Source organism: Lingula anatina, chromosome 4, assembly GCF_051362555.1.
Source record: "Lingula anatina isolate TDL-2025a chromosome 4, LinAna3.0, whole genome shotgun sequence".
NCBI classification, from domain to species: domain Eukaryota; kingdom Metazoa; phylum Brachiopoda; class Lingulata; order Lingulida; family Lingulidae; genus Lingula; species Lingula anatina.
Window position 1 is genome coordinate 14944597 of NC_141770.1, and position 21195 is coordinate 14965791.

Here is a 21195-nt window from a genome sequence, read left to right on the forward strand (position 1 = left end):
CCTACAAGGTGTTTACGAAATCTGTTCACTTATGAAAAAAATATAGAAAACAGTTGGATTTTTCCGACTTCCCCCGTACAATGTACGAATGTTAAATGCGCATCTCTCTGGGCCTGGCCCATTTACTTGTAAGTAAGTGACATTAGCGCAAACCCATTATACATGTTATACGTAACACTATACATAAATTAAGACACTTGTCTAAAATGTTTCCTGTGATATTCAAAAGCAAAGCTTTCCCGGTGCCACTCAATTCTAAACAAATAAAAGGTTTTCATCAGAATACCAGTATATTCATTTTGTTCGCCGGCATATCGCAAGCTAAATCCAATATGATGTTTTTTGGGCTTGATTTAAAGTCAACTTACGAGTATAGTGAACAGAAATTCTTATAAAAAAATACTGTTTACAAAATTTCCTGATGTCATCAGCGTTTTTCAATTACATACCAGATGGCATATAAGCGGGCGAAGACAGCAGCGGGGACGTACCCCACCCCCTTACTGTGGATGCAAAATAGCATGGAAAAAGCTCTATTCTAAACAAATAAAAGGTTTTCATCAGAATACCAGTATATTCATTTTGTTCGCCGGCATATCGCAAGCTAAATCCAATATGATGTTTTTTGGGCTTGATTTAAAGTCAACTTACGAGTATAGTGAACAGAAATTCTTATAAAAAAATACTGTTTACAAAATTTCCTGATGTCATCAGCGTTTTTCAATTACATACCAGATGGCATATAAGGGGGCGAAGACAGCAGCGGGGACGTACCCCACCCCCTTACTGTGGATGCAAAATAGCATGGAAAAAGCTCTATTTCAATGAAATTCTGTTATATTTTTGATATTTCATCTATGCAAAGGTGTCGAAAGAAGCGAGAGAAAAATTAGCCCTTATTTCCTGCCTTTTGGCAGAATCTTTGATAGCCCAGTGACACTGTGCATCACTTCGTCTAGTTCTTAACTCAGAAACATTTTCATCTTCTGGCTTTGGTCAAGCAAGCAGTAACAAAAGCAACACAACATGAACACTGGAGCTCTAATTTGTTTTAATTCCATTTCTTGATCTAGTTTCATAACCTTTATTAAAAGCTTACTTCTAAAAACAAACTTACAAAGTTTTCTAATGTATTTCATTAACTAAGTATTTTTCCTGGTTTTATATTAAATATAATGATAATAACAAGTGCTGTTTTAGTGTCAGGAATTAACACTTAAAATAAGATACTTGAGATCTAACAGGATTCTCCAAATAAGAATTTATTATCAGTATAACGAGACATAGAAATATGTCCTACATCTGTCCTAAAATTTTGCTAACAGAATCAATAATCCCACTCCTGTCGCTTCTTAGGTTTCCTTGCTAAATCAGGATTGAACTGTGAGTTGTATTTTCTCTGTCTGTCATCTGTTATCACCTCTTCTTCTCCTGGTATTTTCTCTCCTCTCAGCTTAGCAAGCAGCTGCTCAGTTTTAAGTTTTTCCTCCTGTTCTCTTTTTAATCTTTCAGCTCTTAGTTGTTCAATAGTTTTTTTACTGCTACTACTACTGCTGCTGCTCCCACCTGACTTATGTTTGTGGGTATCCCTGTCCTTGTGCTTATGCTTGTGCTTCTTTTCATAGTCCTTCAACATGAAAATAATGAAAAAAAAAATTAATATATTTAATTATAATTAATAAAAAATTAATAAAATTAATAAAAGTGTTAAGCTCTTTTTATGTCAAATTTTGAATAGAGGAGAATAGTTTTATAGTAAGTTTCATAGTAAGAACCAGTGCCGTTTCAAAACTTGTGTTGTTTGTTCAAGACTTAAGTTGTTTGCATACAAAGATAAATTAAATTAGGGCCAAGCACTGATGCAAAAAAGAAGCTATACAGTCAAATCTGTTTCTTTCTTTATTTCTTTTTTCATTGTCTTACTTTATGTTTATCCTTGTGTTTGTGTTTCTTCTTCTTTTCTACATATTCCTTCATCTTATGCAAAGGATCCAGTGAATGCTTCCTTTTCATGTCTTCTTCCCTGTAAAAATGAATATAATCAGGAATGCATTTTCAGATTTACCAGATATGAAATAGATTATCACCAGGTAACGCATTCTTGGTAACAAACACTTGGTATAAATTATACTATAATTCAAGCTTTCAAAACAGATCTACATTTCAGAGACAAAATGTAATACAAAGTCTGTATTTCACTATGAGATTAAAGAAACATTAAGTCTAGTATCTATCAATACATAAAAAATCTTTTGTAATCTTTTGTCAGAACTAACAAACATCAAATATGGGGCAGATTCCTCTCTCTCTCCATTCTTTTTTTTTTTTTTTTTTTGTAGTTTAGACTTAATTTAAACTTTACCCAATTTTCATGAAAGAACACTTTACACAAAGATTCAAACCAGATATGCATGTAAGCAAAACTTGAACTACACATAAGACATACACTTTAAACTAGATACCAAACACATGATAATTCAGAAGAAAACAGAAAATGGATATGAGTGACATCACCTACATGTTTTCCTCCTCTTTTGATTTCTTCTTTGGAGGTTCTGAGTACCGGTAAATACCTGGCTTTGTGGCTGTAAATAATATGAAAAACTGTAAACAAAACATGTATCAACAGTTAAAGTGGTAATAACTGTTCATTTTGGCCAAAAAATGAATTTTCCTGGAGTAAACAGCAATTTTCCCATACTTACCAATGGTTAATGAATCCATTTCTACATTCAAAGTTAGTCCCTGTTTTTTTTCTAAAAAGTTTGTTTTTTATAATAATCTCTTGAGAGGTCCGGTGACAAGCTCTGATATCAGAATAATAGCTATAACTGTTGTTTTTGTGGTAAAACAGAATATATTATATTTCTATGAGTTGTTTACATGTTTTTATTGTGAAATATAGATCTCATACGAAGAGTTATTATCCCATTAAGAATAGTGACAATTTTTCATTAAAAATAAACAAAAAAGATAGAGCCATCTGACAGAATGGGAGTCTAAATGGCAACAAGGTTTGAAACATTTTTTTTAGACAATTCATTTCTAAGATGACTTTCTAAACTATTCTATAATCGAGCAACCTTCAACCATATTCAATCCATACTTTTCGACTCCACTGAGCTTTGTCCAAGGTAGGTGAGAAGTCCTATGCTCTTCTCCCATTTTTCTTTTTCTTCCTTCTTTTCTTTTTCATGTTCTGCATTCACCTTCTTTTGCTTCATCTTAAAAATAAAGTTGAGACACCACTGAAGTAAAGTTGTACATATCAGAGATGTTATAAATATACACATGTATCTGTATTTAATATTTTTCTATGATATGAATATTTTCTCAATTTGATATTTTTTCCACCTAATAATAATAATAAAAAAAAAACATTTATCTAATAGACCACAACTTTCAAATAGTTTCGCGAGATAACCCTTTAATTAAATATATCTAATAAGAAAAGAAGTTACAGGGATGATGTCATAAATCACAGATCAGAACAATTGAAAAACAAGGCAGCAAAGCTGTCAAATGTACAGACAAAGAACAGAAAATAAAGATGCAAATAAGTGAAAAATTAAATTTTCACAAAAAACTGTTAAATTGCCAGAAAAATTTACCAAACAGACTGCGTTGCCTATTGAAGCTGTATGTTAGACCCATGTTTCTTTCCTGTAAGTTTGAGAACAGTAAGTGACATGATTTCCCTTAAATGGTCATCATAGGAGCAGTGCCCAAAATAGGGGTTTCTTCAAATTTTGATGCAACATTACATAATGTTTAACAGCATAATGACAATCAAATGTTATTAATAAAATATTAGTAACATGGACATTCAGAAAATGTGACAAGCAAAAGTCTTCAAGATCATGGAACTTTAAAGTCACACCTTGAAAATGCCAATATGTGAAAAATTAAATTTTCACAAAAAACTGTTTAACTGCCAAAAAAAAAATAATAATAATAAATAAATAAACAAAAATACCAAACAGACTGCATTGCCTACTGAAGCTGTATTTTAGTCCCATGTTTCTTTCCTGTAAGTTTGAGAACAGTAAGTGACATGATTTTCCTTAAATGGTCATCATGGAAGCAGTGCCCAAAATAGGGGTTTCTTCAAATTTTGATGCAATATTACATAATCTTTAACAGCTTAATGACCATCAATTTTTAATTATAAAATATTTGTTTCACAGATATTCAGAAAATGTGACTAGCAAGGTCTTCAGGCCCATGGAACTTCAAAGTCACGCCTTGAAAATGCCAAAATGTAAACAAGACAGCACTGTTCTGAAATGGGGTTATTTCCATTTTTAACACTTTTTTAACATAAAACAAAATAAACATTTTACTGCCATTTTATATGACCAACTAAGAAAATTGATGAGATGGGAAAAGTATCAATAGAACAGTGTTAAATGTCCAATTTCCTCCATTCTGAGATTCTGAACATAGTGGATGATTGAATCTGACAAACTGCAATGATATGAGTTTATTTCCATTTTTGACACTTTATTACACAATACATGATAACAAGTTTACCATGTTTTTTACATAATCAACTAACAATGTTGTAAAGATGCAGGAAATATCAAACAAACACTTTTAGGCATCTTATTAGTTAAATAATGAGACTGTTAACATGCCTAATAATTGAATCTGAGGAAATGTGAAAAACAGTATAACTTCTAAAATAATGGCCCGATTATGCTGATTTTCGAACTCAACCTGCGTTTTAGTAAGATTGACCACTCCTGTGAGTATAATTACAATTGGCCAATCCGTTTTTCTTATATTGTGTTATCAGTGTTGTATTTATATTGAAAATAGTGAAAAAAAAGCATAAATTCCCTAAAAATGGCCCAAGCATGCTGATTTTTGAACTTGACCTGCATATTATGAATATTCATCAGTTCTGTAAGTTTCAAGTCAAAAGGTAAAATGGTTTTCCACTTATCGTGTTATCGGTGCTGCATATATGCTGAAAAAAGTGAAAAAACAGCATAAATTCCCTAAAAGTGACCCAATCATGCTGATTTTCGAACTTGACCTGCGTATTATGAATATTCATCAGTTCTGTAAGTTTCAAGTCAAAAGGTAAAATGGTTTTCCACTTATCGTGTTATCGGTGCTGCATATATGCTGAAAAAAGTGAAAAAACAGCATAAATTCCCTAAAAGTGACCCGATCATGCTGATTTTCGAACTTGACCTGCGTATTATGAATATTCATCAGTTCTGCAAGTTTCAAGTCAAAAGGTAAAATGGTTTTCCACTTATCGTGTTATCGGTAAAAGTGCACGGCGACGACGGCGACGACATACGCAGATGATGGCTATATGTACAGACACATCTGTGTCTGTACATAACAAATAAAACATGATAATCATAAAGATAACATACCAAACTATTTTGGGTATGCAGATTCTATATAAATATTAATTGATTTTATGTTTTTAAAACATATCTTTAACCACAAGTTAACATTGTATGTATAAGGCTGTCTATTATGTAGCAATAGATCAACCTTTTGGAATATCCACTACCAAGCCCCTGTGACTGAATAATTATGCAATAAATGGATATTAAGGATGCTCTCTCACATTTTGATGAAAATTCTAAGACAAAATCGACTAACCATATGAGTAAAGTATATGAAAAAAATTGGGGGTAATCCAGTTAATTTTTGAGAGCTAGCGTCCTAAAGAAAACTTACAGAGTTTGTAAACAAGTTGTAAGAGGGTACTTTACATCATAAAAGTCCAAGCGTTCTTCCTAAATACAACATTTTGTTGACATATTCTTAACGCTTCGATCAAAATAACAACTTAGCTTCCATTAAAGGATGAATTACATATTTTGTTGCACGACATATTTTGATCATTAGTAGCTGTCGTTAGAAAGTACTCAAACTAATATGAGAGAGAGAGCCTCCTTAAAAGATCATGTTTGATCTAACCACTTCAGCTCCGAGCATACCCCTTGTTCAATATCACTGAAGAAATTGACATGCTGCCCGGCTTGGAATTCCACAACTTGTCTGTCTCCTTCGTATTCCTCATCGTCATCTCGCTGTCTGTGTTTTGCCCTCTGTCTTAGGAGATCAGTCCTTGCCTCGGATTCCTAGTTTTTCAAAAATTTAAAATAGATCCAAAAGATTTCAAACTGATTTTATGAAATCTACACTTACCAAGTTTTACTTGGTTTAAGAATTAAGTTTCTTAATCTTGTATTGATGCAAACATAAAATGTCCATATTTATGCTATATATATTGTTTGCCCTTAGAGGTGATAGTTGTAACCTCTACACTTCTACTTCATAATCTATATATGCAGGCAGCACCACTGAAATATGTACATATGTACATTATAATGCTAATTATGATCATATGTTTTATGTACTAGTATTTATGCCTTGTTATGTAAACCTTTCATTTTAAATTTTCTGTTACAACTTCCATGAGAACAACCAATTTGCATTTACACATAAAAATGACCTTCCATTTATTTCATTTCTAATTTGAATTTGTAAGGATTGAGCACTAGTAAGGGTGCTTTCCCAGAGTTTTAGATCGATCTAAAGATAAAGATTTAGATTGACCTAACTCCCTGGGGGTTCACGCTAAATTGCAGTCAGCCGAGCGGGCACCATAGTTAATTACCCCCTTACAGCTTTTAGTAGGCGGGACAGACGCTTAAGCCGGCCAAGCTGACAGTAATCTAGTGAGACTCCCCACAGGGATAGATCGATCTAAAAATCTATGGAAATGGGGTGTAAGTGTAATCAACAAGCAAGATCTATTTCAAAGTCCTGTCTTTCTTTTTATATATATGGTAAAACCAGCGTAAAGGCATTACAAAATGATATGAGGAGTGTGTCGAGTCACTGCAACTCACCGCTAATGCAATCCTCCTCTGGCGTTCTTTTTCCTCTTCTGCTGCCTGCTCCTCATCCCTTCGCACCCTTTCAATGTTCTTTTTGGTGCGAACATGCCAACTGAAATATATTTATGACTTTTATTAGTTGACTATTCATTACTGTTCTCTTCTACCCACCCTCAATTTCAGAGGTCAATGGAAACCTAACTGGAAACGACAGGTGCATGTTGATAGTAGCATGGGTGAAAGTTGTAAAGACTAAAAATCCTAGCATGAAATTTCTCATCGCATTTTGACCATTAAATAAATGCACATAATGAGGACTGGAACCCTGAAATCAGGCATAATCCTGAAAACTTTCACCCTTGTACTTGACAGGCAAACTATAGGGCCTGTGATACTCTAGGTGCATAACATCATAACATAATCCACACCTACTAGTAGTAAATAGTTGCAACTGCTTATAGACATAATGCTAACAGCTGGACTTTCTGAGCAACCTGCTTATAATACTCAGGATGTGATTTAGTGATGAGTAATGCCATATCACACAATTGCAGTACTTAAAGATAAAAATATACCACAACTTGCAAGCAGAAATTAGGTTAGCACGGTTTTATGTGTTAATACTCCCACTGTTAGTCTATAATATATTTTTTTGTGTTAATCACACACGTAATAGATATCAGAAACCATAAATAATGGGTGTTGACGCATGAAAATTCGTGCTAGCAGTGGGAGATCCAGAAGAAAATTTATGATATTTTATTATGGAATTTTGTTACTGTCAGTGTGTACATTAGCACATGTAAACATCGACGATCGAGGCTGAATGCGGAAGTAAGGATTTTACTTACTTTTTCTTAGGTAATATATTCATCCTGAAAAATACTTTTTCAACTCAAAATGCCATCACTTTCGTGGAAATATTTGATATGAACAGCAGCGTACAGAAAGTCTTGTATGTGTTTCATTCCTCCAAATTCGCAAGAGTGGAGCCGCAAAGATGCAACAGGGTGCAATAGTTCACCTTGGATGCAATAAATTTTTATTTAAAAGCTTAACATTTATTTTAACATCTTCACTGAAACAATTGTATATCAAAGTTTGGTAGTGAATGTATTGGATAAGTCCCGTGCGACAACAATTTATTGAATGATATCATAGTTTGTCTTGGCAAACAATGTGACCTTTGACCTATGCCAGAAACCACTAACTGGACCTTGGCTGTGGAAGAGACTGTTTGGGCATGTTTGACACCATGGTAAGTATTCTGTCCATTTACGTCAGTGTAAAGTGACATGTCGTATTTCAACGACAGCAGGGATAACCAATTGCAAACATAATGAGTACAATATGTGTAAAAATTGGTTAAGTTGTTTTGTCCAAGGAAATCACAATCGTAATAATAGTGCGCTCGCCGGCTGACGATAATGAAACTGAAAGCCTTGCTAATCAGTGAATTGATATAATCGAACAGGTTCAAGAGAACATTTTACAAACACGTTCTCTTCTTTGATGTTATGGAAGTTGTAATGTTCACATTCACCGCTTCACCGCCTCTCAGTATTTTCATTGTAAGGGACCAGACAAAATCGATATATACTAGTATATGTTGGTTAATGGCGTCAGCTCGTACTAATCGTAGACATTTTTTATCATTTATTTTTTCATTTCTTTATATTAAAAGCATATGATTTTTAACAAGCAAAGCAGCTAAATTTAAGGGTCGACACATCTTATTTTATTTATTTATTTTAATTTATTATTATTAATATTATCATTATTATTATTATTAATTTGTTTATTGATTTTAGGCCACAGTAATTTAATTTTATTGATGACATTTGCCTGCACATTAATATTCACTGTTCTCAAAAAAAATTTTTTGAAATATCAGCTCCTTGGAACTCCAAAACTGACAGCATGCTGCAACTATCTGTGGGCATTTAAAATGCCTTGGTTGGTGCAAAACTTGTTTATCTTCTGCCAATCTGCTGAATTTGTCGAAAAATGAACCTTTTGCACTTTTTATAGTTTTAGTGTTCTCATCACGTAAAAAGATATGTAATTTGTTTGATACACTGTGTTCTGTGGTTCAGTTTGTGTTTCCAGCTGTGTATTCCTTTACTTCAGTACTTTTTAAAAAAAACTTTTTTGTCCTGTTATATGGGTTTCGAGGTCCCCAGAGGGTGTCATCCATAAAATTAAATGAATGTGGCATTATTTTTTGTGATGGTGGAGTGGTTTATCAATTTTTCCCAGTGCTGGTATTTTCATGTGCACAACACATGGTCCTATTGCTCATTTGGAGGGGGAGAGAGGCAGTGGTTGGGAGCACATCTAGCACTTATATACTAAAGATTTTTTCCCCATTGTGTTATCCCTTTACATCACTAAATATATAAAACAATGTCAATATAATTGTTAGGAAGCTTTTATTTGAACATAATTTTAAACATGAGTGTTTGCTTCTTTATATCCTATCTTTTATTTCAAGTGGCAATATGCAAAGCAATTTAAGGTTTAAAAAAAGTTCTTACCTGTATGGTACAGTACATGACTTTAAAGCACTCTCCTGTCAAAAGACAATAGGTCGCTCCGTGCTTTATTTCGTGTAAAGTCACGTCAACCACGAATGTGTTCCACGCAGCAATGCACAGGGTTAATTACTCGTGCTTTAAGCCAGATAAAGCACTCAGCGCTGAGCTTTACGCGAAATAGAGCAGATAATTGGCAAGGCGAAGCCGAGACAATTATCTGCTCTATTTCGCGTAAAGCTCAGCGCCTCGTACTTTATCTATACCATAATATTGTGAAATCCAAGATCAGGCAGGTAATAAAAGAGCACAATGGGCTTCTGAGTACAACATATGAATGATGATATATGCATGTAAATTGATAATGATAATCTTACATATGTGAAAATAGTTTCATTTGATCTTAGTTTTGATAGTCAAAAAGGTTTCATTTATGATAGATCCTGAAATTTGATTTACCTGTTGAGGTAATTCAGTTGTGACCAAGTCTGTCAGAGTGAAATAGAGCAGATAATGGACAGGAATGGACCCTGAAAACAGACCCAAGATTTGTGTACATGTACTTTACAGAAGCAATGGTCCGTGACTTGCTGGTCACTCTTTGAAGTTCTGTTGAAGTTTTGCAGGTGACCCTTCCTGTAAGGAAGATCAAAGACATCAGACCCATTATGATCAATCACTTGGGGCATTTTTATGTATTTTTGAAGAGAACCTCTGCAGATCAAAAGTGGCGCGCAGTTTGACATAGTACAGAGCATGTTATTGTAGTCAGTAAAATGATACAACATTGTAAAAAAGACTGGGAAACCAAATAAAAGGAATACGTTGTGCAGAATTTTTGTACATTTTTGGCTGCTGATTGACCTTTCTTATACAGTAATAAGTGGTACATTGCCTTTTGCCTTTTAGGTATAACCCCAGAGACCATAAATATATTTTTCATAGTTGTGTCACCAAAGTTGAAGTCTAGCTGCAGGTACAGTGTAATTTTTTAGATTAGTCATCCAGTCATTTCTTTTTCCATTATTATCGTTTAATAATTTTTAGTGTATTGCTGGACTTTAATTTTATTATAACTGGTGCCTCCAGAAATGTGTGTATGTGCAATGAAATCAAAACTGTGTGTGTGTGTGCAATGAAATTTTATAAAATGTACCGGAGAAATGTCTAAATTTCTAGAGGTTTAGACATATCTTGGGTTTATTTACGTATTTTTTTTATTGTGTCTAAATGATCCGTATAGATGAGCTCTCTGGATACCACACACACACACACACACACACACACACACACACACACACACACTTCTATATATTCTCAGTAGACCAACTACTGTATTTGTAAGTTCAGAAATAGGTTTGAAAAAATTCTAAGACTATTAACATCAAAGAGTATTACACAATCCTTTGCTACTTAAATGGGAATGATTTCCCCCAACAACTACGTAACCAGATTGGAATCTGCATCAAATTGTACATAAGTTGAGGATCAAGTTGTGTAATTTATTCCAAGGTCATTGTTAATTCCAGTGTTTTGATTCAGCACAGAATGTAAAATAAGGCATCCATATTCATGGTACCTAACATTGAGAATATGGTAATGACTCAATCTTTTCAATGGGAAAAAAATGTCAAACTTTCAGTTTCAGATAAATAATTTTATAATCACAAAAATCATATTTCTGTTTAACATTTGTGGTTCTTTTAATGCGTAGAATAGAACTACGGAGTAGCCTGCTTTATGTTAATTATGTACTATGACTAAATACAGTGGCTGTAAAGTTTACAATTTTCTCCCATTAAAAAGATTGAGTAATTACCGTAATGGGAAAAAAATACCGACTGCTCTACATCTTTACAGTTGTATTTCAGGGCATCGGCAAGCTGTGTAAGATGCCCCTCGGCTGGGACGCCAGAGCTTCATCTCCTCTGCCGTGGAAATTACTAGTTCTCGGGCTTACCCTGCTGGAGGCTGGAGTGTACAGTTTTTCTTTGTATGCATGGCCTTCCCTTGTCTACATCTTCAAGCATGAACACTTTTTTGAAAGTGCTTGTCAAGCAGGCCATAACAGTACGGAACACCACCGGGTCCAGTTTGGTGTTCTTGATTACGACAAGAACATCAATTCAACCAGTGATGACGATTGTGAGGAACAGGATCAGAAATTGAATTTAGTCTATTCCATTGCCATCACCCTTCAGGTTGTCTTACCAGTTCTGGGATACTTCTATGATCACTGTGGAATGCTATTTATTAGGAGCCTTTGTATGTATGTACACTGTAGTAGATTCTGCATTATATTCCTAGCAATTTTGACTGATGAAAAGTAGCTTTTATAATAAAAGGTTATACTAGTATATGTTTTATTAATCTGTGTCTTTAAATAAGACTCTGATGCGATGTTTCTTTAAAAAGAAAAAATAATTCTCTTCAGATTCTGCCTAAAGGTAATTTTTGTCCTAGCTGTTGTGTTAACTGCGGTGTAATTTGACCTAGGATAACTCGTCCTTCCTTTGAATAATGCAGTGGGATGGGGGAACTTGAGCTGTCATAATGGAACTGTTCACCATAACATTCAATTCAATTTTGTTAGATGATATTATGTGTTATAAATGAAAACTTCAAAGGTATTTTATTAATCCATTTAGCTTTCTTTTTTATCAGTAAGTTACCCAGACATATTGGGTTAACCTAACTGCAAACTTGGCATATGCTATATTGGCCTTTCCTAAGGAACTGTTTTAGAAAGTAATTAGAGTCAAAAATTGATCTTGGCAAAGACTGTAATGAATCCTCAGCCAGCTGAATTGATTTTCAGAAAGAACCTATAGCTAAAGGGTTACACTTTTCTAGTCTTTTAACTGTTATCCCAGAGCAAAATGTGACTGTCAAGACATTGAATTCTCCTCTCAGTGGCTTTAATAATCCATTTAGGTATCCGAATGTTTTGTGAGCCAGTCATTTATAAATCATTCTTAACTACCAATGCCAAAGGGTACAGAAATGCAGTGGGAATCCCAAAATTTGTCAGGCTGAGATAAACATTTTGAGAAACAGGTCCTTTGGATACCCCTATAGCATATGTTGAAGTCACTTCACCATCTAAAAACAGAAAATAATTTTTTCTTAATATCCTAGTTTTTTTGCATGTGGTGGATGTTCTTTGATGGCCTTCGCCTCTTCAGGTACGTTAACTTTAAAAAGACTTACAGTGTGCATTACACCTTTGTATATAACAAAAAGGATTTTTTTCTAGAAATTTCAGCAATTTTTCCTATTACAGCCAGGACATAATCTGAAATGGCTGAGAAAATTGTAATCTATATGTAGACCCATTTTTGAAATCTTAAAGTGATAATAACTCTTCGTTTCGGCCAAAAAATGAATTTTCCTGGAGTAAACAACAATTTTCCCATACTTACCAATGGTTAATGAATCCATTTTTACATTCAAAGTTAGTCCCTGGTTTTTTTCTAAAAAGTTTGGTTTTTTGTTAAAATCTCTTAAGAGATTTTAACAGAGTATAGCCATCAATGGAGGTCACGTGGTCTAAAGACAAGCTCAGATATCAGAATAATAGCTATAACAGCCGTTTTTGTGGGAAAACAGAATATATTATATTTTTATGAGCCATTCACAATGTTTTTATTGTGAAATACAGATTTCATACGAAAAGTTATTATCCCTTTAATTTATTGATATGAGTGAAATTTGCCAGTTCCTATCATGGATCAAAAATCAGAACTTTTAAGTTTACCTTTTAAAAAACTATGCTATAGATTATAAGTTTTGTCAATGATTTTGGAAAAGTTTTAGCTGGGTGATTAATTCAGTGAAAAACGTTGAAATTTCTAGGAAAATAATGTTCATGTACTCATTGCCCCAGTACTCACTGCATTTCTGTAATTCAACCATCTAATTAACATACTAATACAAGTAACTGTTCTGCACTGTTTTTACTTAATTTTGAATCTATACTAGAGAACAGGGAAAAAATCCAGAAGACAACATATATATATATATATATATATATATATATATATATATGATTGCATATTTCTAGGAGGCCTAGAATGGCTGTTGCTTCCTGGAGCCACCCTTCAGTTACTAGGAGGAAGTATGCTGTCCATCACTGGTGTCCAGATGACATCTTTGTTCCCAGGAAAACAGTCCACCCTGGCATCACTCCTGTCCGGGGCCTGTGACATGAGCATGGTCAGTCCACTGTTTATTAAGGTAGGAGAAAAGGCTGTAATGTATGTTGTAAAATGGGGAAATAGTTTCCCAAACTAGAAACAAATTTCTCTCCATCTAGTTCCTTTTCAGTGGAAAAAAAAACATTTAAGTAGGTTTTATGGATATTAGTTACCAGTTGAATACATATTATTGGCAAGTTAATCCCTTCTTTTGTCAAGTAAGAAATGTCAAAAGACAAATTTCTTTTGTAGCCACATTTACAGTGGCCCACACCAAATGCCATTTAAATTAGAATGAGACCTGCAAAACTTTGTAAATTTGTTCATTATTCATCTCACTATTTCTGCTTTGGACCACAATATTAGAATACTGGCCAATAGGCAAAAATGTTGTTGACACAAACTTTGTGATGAAGTTTGTGATGAAGTGAAACCTACATATTAACTCGATTTCCTTTTAGCTTGCCTATGATGCAGGATTTCCTTTTCAACAATCAATGCTGGTCTTTGCTGCTTTGACCTTTTGTATTGCCACTACCGTCACGCTCACACTCCCACACCGGAGAGACAAAGATGGTAACATTGTACACAACAACAAGTGCAGTCATGCCTTGTGTGGAGCTCTTCGAATTGATAAAGAAAAGAAGGACCGTTCTCCCAGTCATGAGATGCAAAAGGGTACCATCTCGTTGCATTTTCCTGTGGAACCCACTGAAACCCTGCCTCTGAGTCCTAATGTTGATGAAGTACCTGGAGAGGGAGACACCAGTCAAGATAGGAGCAATGCTAAGTTCAGAGAAAATGGTTGTCAAAATGGTTCTGTTGATCAGGGTCAGGTGTTAGATAAAGTCAGTTTGACTGAAAATGAAACCACTGATCTGTCTGTACAAACTGCCCATATTCCTGTTTCCCAGGATAACAAATTTTCCAAGGAAAACGAAGCTCCAGTGAGAGAGAAAAGCGGCAATATGGATGCAGACAATGTACCAAATGAACATATTTTAATAGAAAAAGATACAAGTGTGCCCCCATCTCAGCCGTTATTAGCCAAAGACTCCCAACGTGATAAGGGCCTGTTGGAAGAAAAAGCAAAGTCCATTGCCTCATTTAATGCATCAGTGTTGACTCTTACAGATCCAGAAGATGCTAAAACATTTAAGGCAATTCTCAGGATGCCTTTATTTTGGGTGACACAGTTTTGGCTAGTTTGTGCAACAATTATTACAGCAGTTTATTTTGGGATATTTAATGATTTGATTACTTATCTTGCACACGAGGACCACAAAACAAGTAAGTGTCTCGAATTTTCATTTTTTTTCTTTCATTTTCTTTCATTTCATTTTGAAATTTTGATTGTTAAGATGTGCAACTAAGGTCTGTTATATAAAAAGTTTTAGTTAACATTACATGCCTGTAGCTAGCAATTGCAAAAGGAGGGTTCTTTTTCTGAAAACGTGGACCTTTTGTCATGAAGCCTTGGTTTACCTAGATCAAATTTACCCAGAGGGGACCTTTTTCTGGCAAAAGGGTGGTTCTTTTGAACCCCCCGAACCCTCCTGGCTACTGGATTGTGCCAGCTCAGTTTTTTCTGTTAATTTTCAGTCAGTCAGTACACCAACGTCTTTGGCTGGCTGCAGCTGTCAGGGATGCCACTATCTATGCTGGCTGGCTACCTTGCTGACAGACAGCACAGTGGAGGGGCAGTGGAAGGTATGCAATGCCAATGGCAGACATTAGCCACTTGGACTGGTTTGTCCCAGAGAAGAGCTATAGCCTGTAAAGTTATCTGAACTTTTTGATCAGAATTTGTGTCCACTTTGGCACGAGACAAATTGGTGGTCCAGTTGAATTAAATCTGGGCCTGTTTCTTTAACAGGAGTAGTTTGGTTAATATCTAGGAACATCCTTTTACTTTATTCAAGTGGACTAGTATGGATTTATCTTGAACTACATGTATACAAGTTTTCAGGTCTAGAATCTGAGACCAATTTATGGGGCTGTAGCCATCATTATAAACTGGCTTCTGGCAGTTGATACTCATCAGATTATCATCAGGCTCTTAGAAGTTGTGACAGATTAATTTGCTGTAATTTGTAGATTTCGTCTTTGAAGTAAAATTTTGCTCCTGATCAATAGTTTTTTGAAGTCTGCTAGCCTTGTTAACCAGTGGACCAAATTTTATGGTATAGTGGCACCTAAAATGAATACGTGGATAGTTTCAGGTGAACTGAGTACTTTCATTTTATCAGTCATATATAATTTCAGCTGAACTTAGGACTTTCATTTTATCAATCGAGTATAATTTCAGCCAAATTGAGGACTTTCATTTTATCAATTGTGTATAATTTCAGCTGAATTGAGGACTTTCATTTTGTCCTTCATGGTGCCATTCATTGCTGCCCTCCTTGTCTCTGTGTCGTGTGCCATACCGGTGCTACAGGTCCAATATGGTGCTGCTGCTCTACATTGTGTTCTCAAGTCTTTTACGTATGGCACTCATTTTGCCTTTGTGTCCTTTGCGTAAGTTTGATGAGCAAGGTATTATTATCAAGACATATATATATTTTTGTGGGTTATTACTTTTTTTAACATTTAAAAGACATTGCTGAGAAAAATTGTTGAAAATGTTCATTTTCATAATTTGTGAAAACATTTTATTATTATCAATTGAGTATTTTCGACTTGGAATGAAGAGAAAATTGCAAGATTTTAATTAATTACATTTTCTCTTTTCTTTTGTATTAGAACCACTCAACCAGGTATAATTAAATGATTTTTTTATTGGTGCATGGCCATAAGTCAAATAAATCTATGTGTTAGCATGATATTTTGATAACAAAACTCAGAATTTCTGTTACATTTCTTTTTTGTATTTGCAGCTGTTCAATCCTGTTTGTGATGTACATCTATACACAAAAACATTCAAAAGAAGGTTCTCTTTTAGGTTCCCTTCTGAGCATTTTGGCAAGGCCTACAGTTGGCAATTGTCTTTCTCAACACTTTTCCTAAGTTTACAATATCCTCTGTTCTACTGGTACAAAGCAAAGTTGAAGAGCGAGCCACTCTACGTAAGTATGACATGAAAAACTCGTTCAGTATTAAAGGCACACAATGAACATTAATCCTTCAAATAAGAATATATATATATACATAGCAATGTTCCCTTCATTTACCAAGGCATAACATTTTCAACACTGTAATGAAAATTAAAGTCTATAAACTATTTAATCCATATGTGCAGTTATTCAATTTTATTAGATATTGGTACTAATTAAATTAGTCACACATGAAGTGTTAATTCTTGATATATTAATTTATAGAGTAAGAATTGTATCTATTATTGCATTCTTTCTGATACATGTAGAATTGATAAGTTTGTGTTTCTTCTAAATAGATAGGATTGTACATGTAAGTACATAACGTGAAGTGCTTTTTGCAGCAATTACAAAAAAAAAGGATTTACGTTTTAACCACTTGAATGATTTACAGTAGGGTGCGTTCCCATTAAAACTACTACTATTGTTCTATGTAGATCGATTCAGCTCTATACCTTAATCACATGCCACCTGAGCCACTAGGGGGTGATTAACTTTAATTTGGTCCCAGCCTCTGGACACTTTTTCATTTCCTTTTGAGTGTGACTAAATGTGCACAAAAGTTAATCACCCCCTATCTGCACCAGGAGGTGTGGCATTCTGATTGCATTCAGTGAAAATCCCCATGAAGTTGGATTGATCTATCTAGTACAATGGTTTCATTGGGAATGCAGTCTTAGTTGCAATGAAACTGGTACAGCGTCTAAAAATGACCTTGACAGGGTCTAGATGAGCACTGATTCTGCTTCATGTAGTTGAGAAATTGCATCTGCTCCTGTAGCTGCTGCCACCTCCCAATTTTGTAATACTTTGCAAAGTTTCTGGTGTAAATTATATATTATGTAGGGAAAAAAAAACATTTATTGATATTATTAATCAAAAGTATCATTGTTGTCTTACAGAAGCTAAGCAAACTTTATTGGATACATTTTTTAATATCTCCTGTTTTTTAGATCACTTTTATGTCATCAGTTCATCAGATGCTTAATTTTTTAATAGAACTACCCGCTATAATAATAACATCTCATTTATTTTTCTTACTCCATATTTTCAGTCATCTCACTGTTTCCAAGAAATATTATATTAGTATCAATATCTTCTCATTTATTTATTTATTTAATGTATTTTCAGCTAAGTCTGGTACTGGTGGCTGTATCATTTGGAACTCTATGTCTTCCTGGCTACCTGATACTGAAGGAGAGACAGATACAGAGGGAAAAACGTGTGAAGAATACAGCAACACTATAACAATGATGTTAAATGTCACCAGTGAAACACAAAAACTACTTCAATTTGTGACTGATGTTATGATGAGTTCACTAAGCATTTATAAGTGGTCTAACATATACACTGTGCACCTTATCGTACATGAAAACCATGCACAATAATGCTCCACTGGGGGATGCAGGATTTATTTAAGGGTACAGGTACCAACAGTTAAGTTGGCACTTGTGAACTGTAGATCAGTGAGGAAAAAGGGTTCTATCATACTGACTTGGTGAAGGATGATAATATTGATTTAGTCTCCTTAGTGGAAACCTGGATAACACCTGATCTTCAACATCATATGCAAGCTGATATTACTCTAACTGGTTACCAGTGTATTCCTCAGTGAGTTTTCTTATCTCCTTGAGTACCTAGCACCTCTTTGAGGGAAATTTATCGTTGGCGACATGAATATACACTGGGATGATCAACAAATTTCTGAAACCAAGAAAAATCGAGGGCACTGATGTGAATGAATAACAATAACAGGTTACATCACAGCTGGGTGATTTAAGTTTTGATAATTTGGGTCCTGAGGAATGTGTGCTTTTGTATGACAGGACATTAACAACTGCACTTGACAACCATGCACCTGTCAAAACTAAAACGTTTGTTAAAAAAGACCTGCAACCTTGGATGAATGATCGCATACTGGAGGCAAAGAGGGATAGAAGGAAGGCGGAGGAGAAGTGGTAGGGGAAGGTAGTAAATTATTCTGATATGATACAAGAATGTGATGGTGATACCAAGGCTTTATTTAGAACTGTCAACACTATTCTGGGAAAAACCAATTGCTCTAAGTACCCCAAAACGGATTCAGTGAAAGATCTTGCAAATAACATTAGTGTCTAAAGTCGGGAATGTCAATGCTGAACTTTCTGAATTAGGAAAGACTGTGACTACGCTATCACATCCACCTTTGTCAGAACTTTTACAAGATCCGCAGTCACTCATCACTATTGAACAAACAACCACTTGTGAAGTAACGAAGATAGCAAAGAGTTCTAGAAAGACATCATGCATGTTAGACCCGATCCCATCATCATTATTGGTTCAGATTCTACGGCTGTAATAAATTTCATTGTGGAAATTATGGGTGTTTTTCCAAAAAAGTTTAAATATGCAATAATTCACCCACTCCGCAAAAAGGACAACTTTGACACAGATCTTTTGGTAAACTATCATCCTGTTTCCAATTTGTCGTAGAGAGAAAGTAGAGAGGGTTATAGCAGTTAGACTATTTAAGCATTTAGAAGCAAACAATCTTGTTGAGGAAATGCAGTCAACCTACAAATTCAATCATAGCACTGAATCTGCACTTTTGAGAATTAAAAATGATTTGTTAAACGTCGTTGACAAACATTCTGCTGTGTTATTGGTACTATTAGATTTATCTGCTGCCTTTGACACAGTAGACCATAATATTTTATTGACATTTCTAGAACAGTGTGTAGGAGTTAGAGATAAGGCCGGGAGAATGCATCAAGTTACTGTTATATAAATGGTGTGTTTTCTGAACTCTCACAGCTTTTATTTGGTGTTCCTCAGGGGAGCGTTCTTGGCCCTCTAAAATTTTGTGTTTACACGTTACCTCTTAGAGCAATGCATTCTGCGTTATCATAAGATAGGTTATCAGTTTTATGCAGATGATACCCAGTTGTACACGTCTTGCAACATCCATGATCCAGCATTGTCTGGGAACACCATTGTTGACTGCATATCAGATCTCGGAGGTTGGCTCATTTCAAACAAATTGAAGATAAATGATGGAAAAACAGAATTTTTAGTCATTACCCAACCCCACAAAAACAGCCTTGCTCACAACCTGCAACTTAAAATTGGAGCTAGTGTGCCATTATCCTCCCCCCATGTAAAAAAATTAAGAGTATACTTTGATTCTACACTTTCAATAGACAAACAGATCTCCAACATTACGAGGTCTTGTTTATTCAACATTTGGAATATTGGCATCATAAGGAAATATCTGAAACAATCATCTGCTGCTACTGTGATACACTCAATTGGTAACTTTCAGGTTGGACTATTGCAATTCTGTATTATATGGATGTCCAGATGATAAGATCAAAAGATTACAACTCGTCCAGAATATCTCAGCACGGCTTTTAATGCTACAGCCTAGGAATTGCCGTGCCACTCCAATTTTAAAGCAGTTGTACTGGTTACCAGTTACGGCCAGAATTTTATTTAAGGTTGTAGTTTTTACACATGCTACTTTTTATAACCTCCACCATATATAATTGATCTGGTCGAACATTATAGTCCTCAAAGATCCCTGAGGTCTGGTGACAAACTTTTACTGAAAGTTCCCAAATCAAAGTTAAAAACATATGGTGACATATCATTTTGTGTAGCTGCACCGGTAGAATGGAATAAGTTACCAATTTTTATTAGATGAATAGAATCACAAGAATCTTTTAAAAAGGAATTGAAAACTCACATTTTAAGACATTTTACTCATGAAACCTTGGATTTTTTACTTTTAGTTACTGTTTATTACAATTTAGTCTAGCTCTGATTTATATAATATATATCTCAAACATTTTTATCTATAATCTTATGTGTATTTTATGTTGTACAGTCTATTGAACATTTTATGGATTTTAGACTCGAAATAAATATATTATTATTATTATTATTATTATTATTATTATTATTATCAAATTTTTTTTACTTATTCATTATTATTATTATTTTTTTTTTTTATTTATTTTTTTTTTTTTGCTTGTTTAATGTAAAATGGCAGATGCAGACAAATATCACTATAGAGTCCTTGGATAGATAAAAACTTAATTTTGTAAAAAATTAAATTTTGTAAAAAATTACATAAGGGGGTCACCTAAACAAAGACTTCACACTGCCAGTTAACCATTTTGATCGTTAGATCAAGGCTTGAGAAAGAGGGTAACCCCCCCCCCCCCCCCCCCCCAATCTTAAAAGGGCCTTATTTTTTTAAGATCTTAAATAAAGGATGTTGCCCATGTACACCCTTACGGAAGAAAGTGGAAGTCTTGTAGTATACTTGTATTCTGTGGTTCTAGTAGGTGTGGTGAGAGAGGTTGTGAGAAAAATGTCTTAAAACTCAGCAGCTTTGTTAATTAATTAATTTACTGAGAGAAACTGAGAAATGTTTCACAATTTTAAGTACGAATCACTTAAAAAGCACTTTTTAGGAGGAAATAATCAATACGCGTTGTTCATATTTAATAAG

The 21195-nt window shown here is 34.4% G+C and overlaps 2 protein-coding genes across 6 annotated transcripts; one reads left to right on the forward strand and one right to left on the reverse strand.

Annotated features, from left to right (window-relative positions):
- Positions 1 to 1034: 1034 nt before the first annotated feature.
- LOC106170575 (leukocyte receptor cluster member 1 homolog) lies at positions 1035 to 7870 on the reverse strand. The gene is made up of 7 exons (XM_087011310.1): positions 7727 to 7870; positions 6888 to 6987; positions 5970 to 6113; positions 3107 to 3224; positions 2519 to 2585; positions 1924 to 2023; positions 1035 to 1627 (listed from the first exon to the last, which is right to left on the reverse strand). The coding sequence occupies exons 1-7, from the start codon at positions 7747 to 7749 to the stop codon at positions 1328 to 1330; spliced, it is 852 nt and encodes a 283-aa protein (XP_086867436.1). The 5' UTR covers positions 7750 to 7870; the 3' UTR covers positions 1035 to 1327.
- Positions 7871 to 7882: 12 nt separating this feature from the next.
- Positions 7883 to 20622, forward strand: LOC106170627 (equilibrative nucleobase transporter 1). Of its 5 annotated transcripts, none has more exons than XM_087011307.1 (10): positions 7883 to 8133; positions 10319 to 10385; positions 11270 to 11678; positions 12548 to 12594; positions 13473 to 13645; positions 14067 to 14895; positions 15208 to 15315; positions 15957 to 16125; positions 16550 to 16673; positions 17832 to 20622. In XM_087011307.1, exons 3-10 carry the CDS (start codon positions 11302 to 11304, stop codon positions 17946 to 17948), a joined length of 1944 nt encoding a protein of 647 aa, XP_086867433.1. In that variant the 5' UTR covers positions 7883 to 8133; positions 10319 to 10385; positions 11270 to 11301; the 3' UTR covers positions 17949 to 20622. The 5 variants fall into 5 exon arrangements, with proteins under 5 accessions (XP_086867433.1, XP_086867432.1, XP_086867434.1 ...); XM_087011306.1 differs by having other exon boundaries at positions 11281 to 11678; XM_087011308.1 differs by lacking the exon at positions 10319 to 10385 and adding an exon at positions 17000 to 17013 and having other exon boundaries at positions 11281 to 11678.
- Positions 20623 to 21195: the final 573 nt, after the last annotated feature.